The sequence below is a fragment of the Solea solea genome, chromosome 1 (genome assembly GCF_958295425.1).
Source record: "Solea solea chromosome 1, fSolSol10.1, whole genome shotgun sequence".
NCBI lineage: Eukaryota > Metazoa > Chordata > Actinopteri > Pleuronectiformes > Soleidae > Solea > Solea solea.
In genome coordinates this window covers 8,790,449-8,805,698 of record NC_081134.1, presented here as the reverse complement: position 1 = coordinate 8,805,698, position 15,250 = coordinate 8,790,449, and the positions used below count along the sequence as shown (strand labels likewise).

Sequence of the window (15,250 nt, the reverse complement as noted above, 5' to 3'; positions counted from 1 at the left end):
CGTTATATAAATAAATGTATTATTATTGTTCAGTGGCCGGCGGTCTGACGACGTCATGTTTTAGTATCACTTAAGTTAAAGCGAGAAAGACCAACTCGAGTCAAACCGAGCCAAGTCGTGCTGGAACTGTAAAGTGGGAAAGCGTCTCAACAGTACAGTGGCCTTCACAAAACGGAAAGGATGTCAATTCCTGCACAGCTGTTAATTTACCTGTCCCACTTTGTTTTTTTGGATTGTTTAGTCAAATGACATATGGCATGTTAATTTGGACTCTTTCTGGTCTGCTCTTTCAGCTGGACGCCTATTGTCCTCTCCACTTAACTCTTGGGGGGGAGAGAAATTCAGAGTTATTGTTTTTTTTATTGTTCTTTTCAAAGTGTTGAGCTTTGACAAACAGAATATATTTACTAAACACTCTTGGAACAAACTTAATCAAATATTGAATCTAAATAATCACATCTTGAGGGGAAAAAGGCCATGAGATGCATCATAAAATCCATCTTTTATCCCTTAATGTATGTTGCACAGCTGTTTCCTTGTCTTCTGTCATGCTTTCATTTTATTTTATCTCTGTGTTACTTGCTTCATTACTTCTGAGATCATTTAGCTCATTTGCATATCTTTATCCACTTTGTTCATCCACTTTGGTTTTCAGCTGCTGTAGCAATGGTTGCCCACTGAGTGGCAGTGTGTTCCATGACAACTAGTGTGTGTGTGTGTGTGTGTGTGTGTGTGTGTGTTCTAAATACTCTCTCTCTCTATCTCTCTCTATATATATAGATAGATAGATAGATAGATAGCACATAATGTTGCTGAACCTAGACCTGACCAACTGCAGCAACCCCTTACCTATTTGCTTAGTTAAATCCAGGTATTTTTTTGGCCAGACAGTGTATATCTGTATATCGTTGTTCTACTGTACATTACAAGATATTAAGGCCTTTACCTTGAGCTATGTCATACATCAGCTGCATTTGGATAGTTGTACTTTTATAGTGCAAAGCATGGAATTTCTGATATTTTCCAACATATACAAGAAAAAGGAATTATACACTTGTGTTCAGTTTATTTCAGCTATAAAAAACCGTCAATCCAAACAAATCAAAGATGTTTTAGTTTGGCTTAAAACCAACTTTCATATCTGTAAATAAAAAGTCCAACTCTTGAATCCTGTTTATACAGGATACACAGAATTACGGAATAATCTAAAATGTATTTTTTTTATAACATTATAAAATGTTATAAAAATTCTGTTGAATTTAAACTGACAGAACTAATGTTGACAGAACCAGTTCAAATGGAATAATGTAGAACTTCCTAAGCGTTTTTTGAATATTTTATCTTTGTTTTATGTTTTATTATTGTTCGCTCTCCTCAGATCTCTCTTGGGAAATAGATCTTGGTCTCTCACCGAGACGGCCTGACTAAATACAGAATAAACAAATGAAAATAAAGTAATGACACAGGCCTTAAATCAATGTATTTTAAGGACAAAGTTCATGCTTAACGCATGTGTCCAAACTGTGGTCAGCTGACGGGAAGCCATCCCTGTAAACACTTCAGTTTGCTTTGTGTCTCGCAGAACATTTCATATCCAAACACCCTCTCACACAATAGAGTTTTGTCCCCTCATTACCTGACACATGATGAGCGTAATCAGCGCTGACCCGAGCCCCCTCCAGAACGTCTACATCCAGTTACAACTGCCTCAATCAGCAGCTTTCTATAACCATTTCTGAGCTGAGAAATAAGCAGCAGCAGCAGCAGCAGCAGTAGTAGTTTGGAACAAAGTAATAGTTTAAAATGCTTTCATTTTTTTTTGGGTCTCCCAGATTAAAACAAACCTAACCTTTTCTTCTTTAAAGTGTTTGTATGTTTTTATTTTATTTTATTTAGAATGATGTGAGAGACTGTTATGCTCACAAGCTCCAATCTATTAAGTGTGGGACAGCACAGTTGGTGTTTTGCAGAAAAAAAACAACTCAGCCGCCTCTACACAGGATATACATATATCATTCTATAGGCTACTGCATATTCAGGATGCTCACACCACTAAATCTTTTACCTCTATTTTTTGGAAGCAGCACAAAGTGAAATAAAAGCATTCCGTGCTGCACAGGTTTATTGATCTAACGACTGGATAGATCTGTTCTTGACCAGGAGAGCTTGTATCTCAGTATGACCTTCCTGGCTAAATAATGCGTCGAACTGCCTTAATTTGTCTCTCACAACCTACTTTGAACTTCACTCAAATCCTTCTCATCCTCCGTTCCCGCGTGCTGAAGACTTCAGGCTGATCTTCTTGGCTTGTGACAACTCAGATTATGGTTGTTTGGGGTTTTTTGCACATGGTGCAGGTGCAGGTGCACATAAAGAGTCTTTGCTGCTCATAACATCACCGCGGTTGGCTGGTGTGGAGACATGTTGTGCTTTTTAGCTCAGGTCCAACAGCTTAATGAGTATTAAGGGTTAAATGAACAGCCGTTTGACAGAGGCCTATAAATCATGAAACAATAATCTTCAAATGAAGTTGGCAACGTCTCGTGAATGAACCCAAAATACAAATATAGCCAATAAAAACTCCTCCCATACCCTTGTTTAGATATGAAGATAACAAATTTAAACACTGCTGACGGTCTCACATTCATCTCTGATATCCTGTGTTTGTTGGCGCCTTTTATCTGTTTAATCTTGTCCTCAAAGTTGCTGCATGTTTGACCATCAACAGTTCCTCTATGAGTTACTGCTTCCTGTCAAGATGACGCCTGGCACGACAACAGCGCCTGGCAGGAAAAAGTTGCGACTGTTACTGTCAAACGCTTGAGTTTCATTTTGAAGTGTGTGTGTGTGTATGTCTAATGAGACAAGAGGGCAGCTTACCCACGTCATCATGTTGGACTGAGACTTGAATCACTGAATGAGGGCGTCAGAGGCACAGCATGAGCCATTGTCCTCTCGTCCCGTGGTGCAGCGGAAACCTCTGTGCATGATCCCATTAAAATGTTTTTTGCACATTTCCAAAGAAGGTTTGCACAGCGTCTGTAAGCACAAGGTGCTGTTAACATAAATCATTTGTGAGCATTTCTGCAACATTTCAGTTTTGCTTCCGCTCTTTGACACTGCTCAGCAATTTGCTCGACCTCTAATGAAATAAGATTGTATTGTAAGATAGTTTAAACATTGGAATGTTGTGGTTTTGCTTTGGGATCATGACATTTCAAAGATCAACACTGAGTGGGGGTGTTTAGTTTAGTTTAGTTTTTATTTAGTTTTCAGAGAGGGTTTTTATTTTTTTGTAAATGCTTAGTTTTAGATTATTTTTATTCGTTTTAGTGTTAGAGGTTTTTTTGTCATATGAACTATTTGCCAAATGCATGAAGCAAGAAGCTCATGATAAGCATTAAGTATAAGTATTGAATATAACAGTCTACAAGAAAGTAGCCTGAAGTGCAAAGTGTGTATCATAGCGCTGAGGTTGGATGCAGTTAGTATGAAAGGTAAAAAATAAACTAAAGACTAAAGACACTCACGAACATAACATAAATAATAATAATAATAATAATAATAATAAATAAACCTCATAACACATCACAGGAGTCTCAATCTGAGGAAAAATAAACCCATAGACTAGAGGTTTGATTCACTTAGATCAGTGGTCTCAAAGTTGCAGCCCGGGGGCCACATGTGGCCCTCCTAACAAAATCAAGTTGTAACAAGTCCTTTCTGTATGTTTTTTGTTTTTTTTTAATTAATAGATTAATTTTGCATCATAAATATTTTGTTTTTTTATTGTGAATATTGTTCCATATTAAAACAAGCACTTATATTTTGAAATTATCCAACCCAACTTTATTTGTAAAGCACTTTAAAACAAACACAGTGGACCAAAGGGCTGTACAGAATGTTGGATAAAAGACAGAAGAAGTAAAAGACAGAAAAGCTCACACGAGGCAATAGAGTACATTTAAAAAAAGGAATCAATGCGGCATATTGATATGTCATTTTGATCGTCCACTGCTGGGCTTTTTTTTTTTTACTTGACTGACCAGATGAGACAGTCAGTGGCCCACAGGTCATTTGAGTTTGAGACCCCTGACTTAGATGAACCAACTCAACCCAATTAACTACTTAACAAATTTTATGTTTGACCCACATTGTAAACAAATTAAAAACATTTTATTATGAATGGAAACACAACCTTTCGGAAATAAAATACATGTCATATGAACCCAAAAGGATTATGTATTATATAAATTGACAAAGACGACAATTCTATTTCTTTTTGTAAACACACAAGTAGCTATCTGGGTTGTTTTTTTAAAGTCTACTTTTTTATTATTTTTTTTATTTCAGTTAACTATAATAACCTTGTTAAGTAGTAATTGCTGTCAAATGAATATGAGAGAGAGAGACAGAGAGGATTGAGGGAGGAGATTAAGGCTGAAAGAACATCCCCTTCTAGTGTGAGGTAAGAAAAGTTTATAAAAGCACACCCATGTTTACACCTTGCCCACAGACTGCTAACACAGACTCTTATGGTATCAACGCTGCAGAGAGGATAGGTGTGGCCTGCATGTGAAGAGTGTTGGGATTTTTGGTCATCTCTGTTCATTCTGCTTTCAGAGTGCTGAGGAGGAACGCGTCTCCACGGATGGACCTTGTTTGAACTTGCAAGCACCTTTCTCACCCTCATTTGGTTGTCAGCGACCATGTACAGTAGTGGCTACTCGCAGGTGGCCAGGAACGGTCCAATGGCCCAGAAGAAGACGCAGTATCGCTCAAAGGGCAAGAGCTGCGGCTACTACATGCGCATTGTCTTCTTCTTCTCATCGCTCATTCAGTCTCTCATCATTGTGAGCCTTGTGCTCTTTCTCGTCTACGGGAAGACGCAGGACTCTGCGTCCACAGCGCGCATCCAGGACCTGGAGGAGAGCTTCAGCCGACTCTCCATAGAGAACGTGGCTCTCAGGCAGCAGAGGAAAAACCTGACCAACCTACTCAACGTCACTCTGACCCAGAAGGCCCGTAATGACTGGGAGCTGAGGAGGTTCCGCCACTATGCCAACGTATCATCAGTGATCATCCAAGATTACGACAAGAAACTGGTGAGCCGGGCTTCATTAAATGTTGGTGCTTTTCAGGATTGTGAAATATAATTGTGAGATAATCATTTTATTGCTTCACTTGCTTATACTTATACTTACACTTATGACTAGCACTTTATAGTTTGGCTTACTTGAAGCTCTTACTTACTTCTAGCTCTTGTTTGTACCCAAATGTTTAAATGCACTTATTGTAAGTCGCTTTGGATAAAAGGGTCTGCTAAATGACTTGTAATGTAATGTAATGATTCTCACCTCGTTTGTGTTGAACCCCTTTGTTAACACAGAAACACTAGTTTTTTTCAGTTTATATTTTACAAGCCGTTTACAAAAAGTACTAATGGCTATTTTTTCTTCTATGAACAGCAACAATGCTCTACCAATTTGTTCATGTGCAATGCCTCCCCACGTTATCCGTCTGACTGCCCACATCGAAGTAAGTGAAATACAGAATTAAATCATAGTTATCTATAATTAAATATATTTTCTCATATGATTTATACTATTCCTAAATTCTAAAAAAAAAAATACACCTGTTTACTTATTTCCCTTTTTCTAGTGTTATAATTATTATTTAAATATATCCATTTTTCAGTTTCAGTTCCAGACAACTGTAACTGTGGGATGCTGGTTGAGCGGCTGAAAGCCCGGCTTGAGTTGGTAGATTCCAACTTCACCCAAACGGTGAGAAAGATGAAGATAGAAATGGACCAGACAGCCAAAGAGAGGGACTTCATCAACCTGGAGGTCATTCGTCTGAGGAGGGACAAATCCACACAAGAAAAGGAGTTGCAGTTCCAGAAAGAAAAATGTAAAGATCAATTTTTCCATTCTTTGAGCGGCGTCTCCAATGTCTCCAAGGCTTTACTTGAAAAGATAGACTCCCTCTTCCCGGTACACCTTGCCTTCCAGCTTACCTGCCCAAAACAGAGGGAGCACCTGGAACAGATCCGCACTAACTGCACCAGCCTGTCCAGAGATGTAGAGAACAAGCTTCAGAATTACCTGGACCTTGTAGGGGGCCAGGTGTCCGACATACAGGCCGAGAACAGTCGCTTGAAGGCAGAGAACTGGCGGCTGTCTGAGGATTACCGCTGGTGCACCCAGAACCGCACAGGCCAGATCAAAGAGCACAATCAGAAATTAGGCACCCTTCAGCTGAAGCATGATCAGGAAAAGGAGAGACTCCTGATGGACAAGATGAAGTTAAATGGAGAGATACAAGTCCTGGAAAACAACGTCAAATATAAAAATAAAGAAGTTGATCATCTCACTCAGCAAATCAATAACCTCAACATGTCCTGCAGGGTAAGAAAATATCTTATCACTTAATCATGTCATTAGCTATGCAGCAGTGTCAGCGCTGCACACTTTACATATCTATATCTGTATGTATATATATGTATATATATATATATATATATACATATAGATATAGATATGTGTGTGTGTATATGTACTGTATATATGTATATATATATATATATGTATTTTTACAAATGTATAATCGAGATGTAAAGTGCTATGACATTTTTACGATCAAGGAAGCAGGGTGTTACACTTTTAAACATTAAAAATAAAGTCAAAACTCAATATAATGATGGTGTGTCAATTCAAAACAATTAAATATGTGGTTAATGTAATTTTCTACATATTAACAGTACTCTCTTCTTATTTTAGGCAGGACTAGGTGGACAAGGAAGTCTACTAAAGCCTGGGTGGGGCTCAACTGGGGGTGGTCAGCTTGGTAGGACAGGTTCAGGTGGGTTAGGTTCAAGTCTTGGCTCCACTGGATTAGGATTGAATAAATTTGGATCATCTGGGTTAGGTTCTTCAAGCTCGTCCTTGTCATCACCTGGGTCTAGTTCAAGTTTAGGCTCCACTGGGTTAGGTTTGAATAGATTTGGATCAAATGGATTAGGCTCCTCAAGCTCATCCTCCTTCTCGTCACCTGGGTCTAGTTCCAGTTTAGGATCCACTGGATTAGGATTAAATAAATTTGGATCAAATGGGTTAGGCACCTCAAGCTCATCCTCCCGCTTGTCACCTGGTTCAAATCCAAGCCTTGGCTCCACTGGATTAGGATTGAATAAATTTGGATCAAATGGGTTAGGCTCCTCAAGCTCATCCTCCTTCTCGTCACCTGGTTCAAGTTCAAACCTTGGCTCCACTGGATTAGGATTGAATAAATTTGGATCAACTGGGTTAGGCTCCTCAAACCCATCCTTCTCGTCACCTGGGTCTAGTTCAAGCCTTGGCTCCACTGGATTAGGATTGAATAAATTTGGATCAAATGGGTTAGGCTCCTCAAGCTCATCCTCCCACTCGTCACCTGGTTCAAGTTCAAGCCTTGGCTCCACTGGATTAGGATTGAATAAATTTGGATCAAGTGGGTTAGGCTCCTCAAGCTCATCCTCCCACTCGTCACCTGGGTCTAGTTCAAGCCTTGGCTCCACTGGATTAGGATTGAATACATTTGGCTCCGCTGGGTCAGGACTCAATAAGCAAGGATCAACTGGGGGAGGCTTATCTAGTTTTGGATCAGCCAGTTCAAATCCAGGTCTTAGTTCAAGTGGGTTAGGATTAAATAAGCAAGTACTCAATGGAAAAGGCTCATCAACCCTTGGGACTTCATCCTCTGGCTCAACTGGGTCAAATCCAAACTTTAGTTTAAGTGGGATAGGCTCAAATAAGCCAACATCAAATGTGAAAAGTTCCCCAGGCTTGGGTTCATCTTCTGGTTCAACTGGAGCGACAAGCAAAACTGGGTCAACCAATTCTGGACTCTCATGGTTGGGGTTGGGGTTAGGGATTAGTAACTCAGGGCAAAGTAAGACAGGAAGTGGAACAGCAAGTGGAACAGGGAGAGGAACATCAAGTGGCAGCAGTAATGGTGGGACTGGTGCAGGACGGATAGGTGGACTTGGAGGTGGCTCTGGTAAGAAGACGTACTTTTAATAATGAGTAGGATTGTCTGCAGTGTAGTATTTTGTAAATAAATCACTTTTTGCTATATAGTTCAAGTAAAATCAAAACTATGTACTGCAAGGTCAATATACAAATGTATTACATGTATTAAAACATCTCTTTTCTTATTCTTAATCCAACAGTCAATGTTGCTCAGCACCTTCAAACTCTGCAGCTTCTCATCAACCCGCCTGGGCCAGAGTGAGTATGACGTGCCACTAGCTCTAGGTTTACAGTGAATGCGTGGTTTTAACTTTGTGTGCTCGGGTGGAGACATGTTGTTTTTTTGTAATTGAATATTATTCATGTCCTTCCATCGTTTATCTGCCACTGAGCCAATGAGAGGTGAGGGGAGTTCTGAGCTGGAATAAATCCCAGCAGACACTGGTGCTATGACAAACCTACAGTTTATTAGTCCATGTCTGTAAAATGACTTCCGTACCCTCCCTGGCTTCCAGCTTTCAAATCACAAGAATATATTTAATAATTTACTAAGCAGATTTTATTTAAAGAGAAGACACTTGTGTATTTATTAGGTTCTGTTGTCATGGATCAATACGTATTTGTTCTTCTCCTATCATGTTTGTTGCAAACAAGTCTCTCTTTTTTCTTTCTTTCTTTCTTTCTACAGGGAGAAAGAAGAACACTTCAGACAGTATGGTTAGTCCTTCTCGTTTAATGAGCCAAATGATTTAAAATAATCAAATCAGATTTGTATCCTTCCTTCTGTTAAACACAGCTAACTGTATGGTCATCATATTGAGTTCATGCATTGTATATCAATATCTTTACTATGTAACATGGACCGTGTCTGTTTAAAATCTATAAGAGCATGTATAAGAGTAAGCGGAATAACGTGTGCACTTTTAATGTGAAATGTAAATTGGCGTTACTGGTTTCTGTGTGCACAGTATCATGTGCACACTGTTAAAGCACAGGTAGAACTTTGACAGTGTAAATAAACCAAACCTTTGTATAAACGTAAGCACATCAGCTGTGCCTGTCTCTTCTTTATAAACAATATTAACTCTGTTCGGACAAGGAAATCACTGTTTGTCACTGTGTGCGTCACCTATTGTGTGGCTAAATGTCCACTGATGACTTTTGCGACCCCTCCTGTGATGTTTCGACCGAGATTTACTGGCACCGCGATTTAATCCATCCAACATGTTTATGTTTACCTGCCAACCTGTCAGCAGGCAGACGGACGCAGCCGGGAGGAACCTTTGGAAACCCTCTTGTATACGGTTACAACAATGCGCCATCACTTAAACTGTAAAGAACACGGATATCCATGATCCAAGTGAAATCCAAACATAGTTCTTATTAAGAATAGATGACTGTTCTGATCTTTTCCCAAAACAAACAACACACACAACAATAACTTTTATTCAGCTCAGTTCAATAGGGGTGTATTTCGGTGAATTTTAATTTGTTTTTATTCAAATTTGGTGAATTTGAATAAAAACCAAACAATCTTAAAAGACAATAGGTGTTTTTATGCAGAATTCAAAGAATTAGTCAATCAACAGCAGTGGCGTCATTAGGCCTATTTTAGGGGGGCTAAAGCCCCCCTAAAATATTCTTAAGCCCCCCTAAATAATTTTATGTTCATTTATAAAAAAAAAGATTTTTTTTTTTTTTTTTTTACAAAAAAGTGCTGACAAATTCAATATAATGTGGCGAGAATTTGAGTTTAGATAAATAATCATATAACCAGTTATTATTAACTTAAATGTGATCATAAATCTTAGTTTCCCTTATGGAAGCGGTAGAGAGTCAGAGTCAGTGCGTCGTTATCGAGTCCATTCCACTTGTTCATATAGAGCACGCCCAAATCACTGAAATCCAGTCCACGTTTTCCCTGCAACCTAGCTTGCACTCGGTACCTGGGTACCTGCAGTGTGTGTACCGGGAGCGGAGCACACAGAACCGACTAGAGCAGCATTAGGAGAAGAACGTGAACAAGAATGGATATACGACATTTTTTCAAGAGAGTAAGTATCACTGCTGATAGTAACAATAAGTTAGCTGCAGCCCCCCAGCTAACAGCAGAAAGTCCCACGTAATTGCCAAATGCTCCCTGTTTGACAAATAAAAACCTGGCTTACACACTCTGTAGCCGAAAGCCCCCTGTACAGGAGGCAGCGTGAGATGCGTGCTGTATATCTCTGTGCACGTCTTACCTTTATTGTTTGCGGTCAAAAGTTACATTTCAGCTCCAAAAGAACTCTGCTACTTACAGTAGCTAGCTAGTTAGTCCGAAATGCAATGTGAAGGTCCTGGTTGTTTATAGAGTTAGGTGTGCACTCTTCATATTATCTTTGGGGTGACTTCCTTCTGGAGCATCAGCTCCAGCATCAGATGCACACCGTGAAACAGCTCATTCACGTATGATTATGTGGATAATAATAATAATAATGATAATACGGTAGTAATAATAATAATCACTCCACCACCCCTATTGACCTGAAGGAGTCAGGGCAGAGGAGCAGAGAGAGTGAGAGGGGAGAAACCTCTACTGGAAAGGTGAGTCTAAAGGATTTCACAGGATAGAGTCATTTGTGATGCAGACAGTCCTGGAATTTTATGGAAGTCAATATGAATATGAAATATGAAACATTTCAGTCCAAGTGCACCATACAAGACTTATTTAACTTGAGCTTTTATTTAGGAGAGTCAGTGGCGTCATTAGGCCTATGACTGCAGGCCTATCTCAACTTTGCAAGTGTTGCATAATGCTTTTCGCGTATCTTCTATCGACACCCTGAAAAAACACCCACACCGCTGACATTATCTCTCCTCAACACACACACACACACACACACACACACACACCTTGTGCTGCACTTGCGTCACTGTAACACTGTAAATGGCAAAACATTGGAAAAGTGGCGCCGACTTGGCAGGTTGTTGCGGGGTTCAATATGCTCTATCAGCCGTCGGAACCCTCGGTCCTTCACTATGGAAAAGGGCTGGTCGTCAAGAGCAATCATTTCCATTACCTTGATCGTTATTGCCCTGGCCAATGTCTTCCTTTGTTCGATTACTTGCTGTATTTGGCTCCCAGCTGCGCTGCTTTCTTTTTTGTCTGCCGCCTAACGTTACTAGCGTTAGCTTCCTGCCGTTGTTTGTATACTTCTGGGTGGCGGTTTTTCAAATGACATAATCAAATTTGTGGTATTGAATGACTTGACGCGGAACCCTCCACGCATTATCTCAACTTTGCAAGTGTTGCATAATGCTTTTCGCGTATCTTCTATCGACACCCTGAAAAAACGCCCACACCGCTGACATTATCTCTCCTCAACACACACACACCCTGCTGCACTTGCGTCACTGTAACATGTTCAAAGAAATGCAGCATGGCCTCCCCTTCCCGACACACATACACAAACAGCAAATAGACGGGTATTAACATCGGTTGTTAAAATCGGCGCAGTTTTACACATTGGACCGATGCCGATATGTTAAAAAATGACGAACATCGGCCGATACCAATATTAATGCCGATATATCGTGCATCCCTACAAGAGAGTGATGTATAAGCCAAATTAGCCTGGCCCAAATATTTTCAAGAGTACCTTAATATAACTGTAATTTATGTAATTAAGTTATATTTTTTCAGGGCTTAAAATTACAACCATTTTAGTCACATATGTGCCCAAAATATATTCTGTGTGACTTCAAAATATTTGGGAGTAAACAATTATTGTGTTGTGAGTGAAAGTCATGGCATTCACAGTCTTGCAGTCATGTCAATTGAAAAAGAGGAGCTTCAGCACCTAAATCACAATAGAGTGATAGACGCCTTTGCCACCCTTAAAAACAGACGACATTCTTTGATGCTTCCACCCACCAAGTAGCTGCCAATTGTAGCCATGTTATTTTAAAATGGTGTACTTTCTGAGAACACAGTGCTCTTTTTTTTGCATACAGTTTTGGCTAATACATGTGGGCTCTTAATGAATAAGAAGCACTGGTTAAATACGGCACTGTAACTATGTGGATTTTTTTCTTTTTGTTGTTGTTGTTAATGCTGTAAACATACAGTACTTCCTGTGTTTGTTGTTGTACTGTGTTAAAAATGTAATGGTGGCCTAAAACATTTGCACAGTAAAGTATCTCTGTTAAATCTGTCCAAAACGTGCCATTTCTCAGTTTTTGTTAGCTGTTTGTGAAATTAAACGTTCGCTCACATTCTGTGCATCTCCTGGGGGCTAAGCCCCCCCTGTCCTTAAAACCTAGTGACGCCCCTGATCAACAGGTGCATTTAGTTTCACAATAGAGCAGGGGAGGCCAACCACTCACCACCAAAGAGCCACATCATACACACGGGCACACATGAACATCCCTCCATCCCTTCCTCTCACTCTCTCTCTGTCCAGATTTACTGTAAACGTCACACACCAACGACATGACAGAATGGCTTGCCATTTCGTTCAACAAAAAAATATAAACTCTCCCACTCTGTTAAAAACGTCCTGTGTTCATCTTCGTATTCTTGTTTTGCTGTGCATTTTTCCCTGCCATTTTCAGAGCGAACTTGACATCAACTCTGCAACTCTGTACCAATGTTTCTTAAGTAATATCCAAAGAGACTCGTTATGGGCAACCTGCAGTTTCTGCACACTGGCTTTCTGTAAAAAAAAAAAATCCACATTTGAGTCACATAATGTCTGTAGAACTATGTAAATACCCTGTGGTGAGACACTTCTGATACAGTCTGGCATTGTGTTAGTTACATATCGGGTAAGAGAATGACTTGATGCACATTTAATTGAGTTTGGACAACAACATCATTACCATGCAGCCATGCACGGGGGGGGGGGGGGGGGGGAACAACACATCACAAGAACAGACAAACATCCTGTCCGTTGTCCTGTGAAAGGATGGGAACAAACTGTTAATCCAAGAACCAAACGTGTATTGTGCCGGTGCCAATCAATAAATACTGCACTTAAGCTTGAGCGAAGGGAGAGTTCTTTCCCGTCTAAAGGAAATCCTTTGTTTAACATCAAGTGTTTTTCCACATTTGGGGTGTGCAGCTTAGTGCAGGAATACAGCTGTGAGGAAATGAAGGGTCAGTTGCTTGAGTGTCATTGGGAACCACTCTTTAAGTCTTAACTGAGACATGGGTATTGCCAAAAATCATCCTGATGGTACTTGAAATATGCTTCCCGTTATCCCAAGAGTTTTCTGTCAACTCATATTATTTATATATAACTGCAGATTATACCCAAAGACGCAGTTGGCTCGCAGTTGGCTCGTTAACTGAAGCAGTGGGAAAGAAGTATTAATGAAGAATAGTGTCATTTGTTCTGAGAATGTTCTTTAGTACTTACAAACAGTAGGAGCTGGGACAGGAGTATAAAAAAGCTACATGTTGCAGACCCCTGCCCTACACCATCATAATCCTAAACTGTAATCTATGACAAAGTATGACAAATGAAATCATTTTAAGTGCTCTGTCTATTCTGTGCAACTACAAGCACGCACCGCAAATCTATTCTAATTCATACTTGTGCGGTTTTATTTTTTCAGTCTTTGTTATTTCATATTTGTGTGCCTTTGTTTGATTTGTGATTGCATTTTTTTTTTTTGAGGTTGCACTTCTTATATCAGTGTACCAAACATTGACAATGAAATTTAATTCTATTCTTGGGGGGGGGGGGGTGTTTACTGTTCTGACACACAAGTTGTACACACTCAGAACTCTTTCTCTTCACCCAAATGCAGGAAAGGGAACAGTGCCTTTATAATTACGACCTCCTTCCTCACCTGGGGTTGCAGGACTCTGACCTCTTTTGTCTGTGGCTGCTAATGTCTCCTTTTTACTGTGACGTCTAATTGCATTTCCGATCTGCCTGGCCTTCCTCACAGTCCCATGGTTGCCCAGGGTGGTGAAGACACCAACAGGGTTGATCCCTTTCTCATTTGCCGACACTGAGCAGTGTCGGAGAACTGAGGTAAATGCTGGAAACAGCTGGGAGACAAACTATTCCCGAGCTGGGAGTTTCTTTTGTCTTTTAAGTCCTTCAGCACAACCCTGACTTTCACCTTGACCTCTGTGAGTTATGCAAAGGAAAACACATGAAGCTAAATTGCTTAAAGAGGATGGGTTTGACATCATCACCTTAGGCTAAACAATATCTTTAAACAATACCGCAGACCTCACACAGGATGAAAAACACAATCCACCAAAGTCAGTAGAACCGCCAACTCTACAGCAATCACACAGCACTGTTCATATTTAAGATTTGATGAGTTTATATTACTTTATTTATAATCAGATCATTTTAATTGTTGATACAGCAGTGCAGAGAAAAAGAGAGAGTGGCTCCTGTGGGATCCATAAATTATTTAAAAAAAAAAAAATACATAACCCACTCAATAAAAACACAAAAAAGTGGCAGTAATTGTTTTGGCATGCGTCTCCTAACTATAGATTTCCAAATGGGACAACTGGGATGGACGACACACTCGACTCATTCACTCTCGCTCGTCAAAAACAACCTTTTCCGGCGATTCTTCCTCATCCGTTTCACTGAGAAAGAGTGACTAAGCTTGAGCAACTGCACTTATTTGGAATCAATTGCTAGTAAACCAATCCTTAGCTTGAAACCTTTACATGCTCACGTCTTCCTGATGATTTGTCCCATTTTGATGTTAGAGTTGTAAAAAGCTAACATCCGAACATCCATTCTACTGCGGTGTTGCCGCAGTAGAATGGAGGAACCCAACATCTTCAGCAACAGAACTGTGAAGGACAGACTCCCAGGCCTCAGGCAGAGGGACTGAGCTTGATTCTGACTTAAAGGTGATATGTAAGGAATTTATTATATATATTTCTAAGGAAACTTGTTCAATTGGAATATTGGCTTCACTGATACAATGGGGCAGCTGCAAATTTTCATCAGATCAGATCATTGTGATAGTTTCGCTTCTTCAATGTTTTAAAGTGACTTCATTAACCATTTAAAACCCTGAAGGTCACTGTTTGTACATATTTTACTGTTGCACATATGTCCCCTCTGCCAAGGCACTTTAAACCTAGCTGTCTTCATCTGCATCCTCTTTTGGAAAATTACACAGGACGAGGTTTGTCATAAAGTCATTTCTACTTCATGTCAATTGTTCAGCAGCAACTGAGACATGCCCTGGTGGTGTTAGGCCTTATA

General features: G+C 39.9%; 1 protein-coding gene across 1 annotated transcript; it reads left to right on the top strand.

Annotated features, from left to right (window-relative positions):
• The first annotated feature begins 4,495 nt into the window (after positions 1-4,495).
• Positions 4,496-9,054, top strand: plvapa (plasmalemma vesicle associated protein a). Its single transcript, XM_058650673.1, has 6 exons — positions 4,496-5,105; positions 5,469-5,538; positions 5,698-6,410; positions 6,783-8,040; positions 8,213-8,270; positions 8,701-9,054. The coding sequence occupies exons 1-6, from the start codon at positions 4,710-4,712 to the stop codon at positions 8,732-8,734; spliced, it is 2,529 nt and encodes an 842-aa protein (XP_058506656.1). The 5' UTR covers positions 4,496-4,709; the 3' UTR covers positions 8,735-9,054.
• Positions 9,055-15,250: the final 6,196 nt, after the last annotated feature.

What these genes read in the sequence shown, in the direction of transcription:
- plvapa (XM_058650673.1), top strand. Translation starts at nt 4,710, where the DNA reads ATGTACAGTAGTGGCTACTCGCAGGTGGCCAGGAACGGTCCAATGGCC. An exon ending in AAGATTACGACAAGAAACTG is followed by an intron (nt 5,106 to 5,468) that starts GTGAGCCGGGCT and finishes TTCTATGAACAG; the next exon opens with CAACAATGCTCTACCAATTT. An exon ending in ATCAACCCGCCTGGGCCAGA is followed by an intron (nt 8,271 to 8,700) that starts GTGAGTATGACG and finishes TTCTTTCTACAG; the next exon opens with GGAGAAAGAAGAACACTTCA.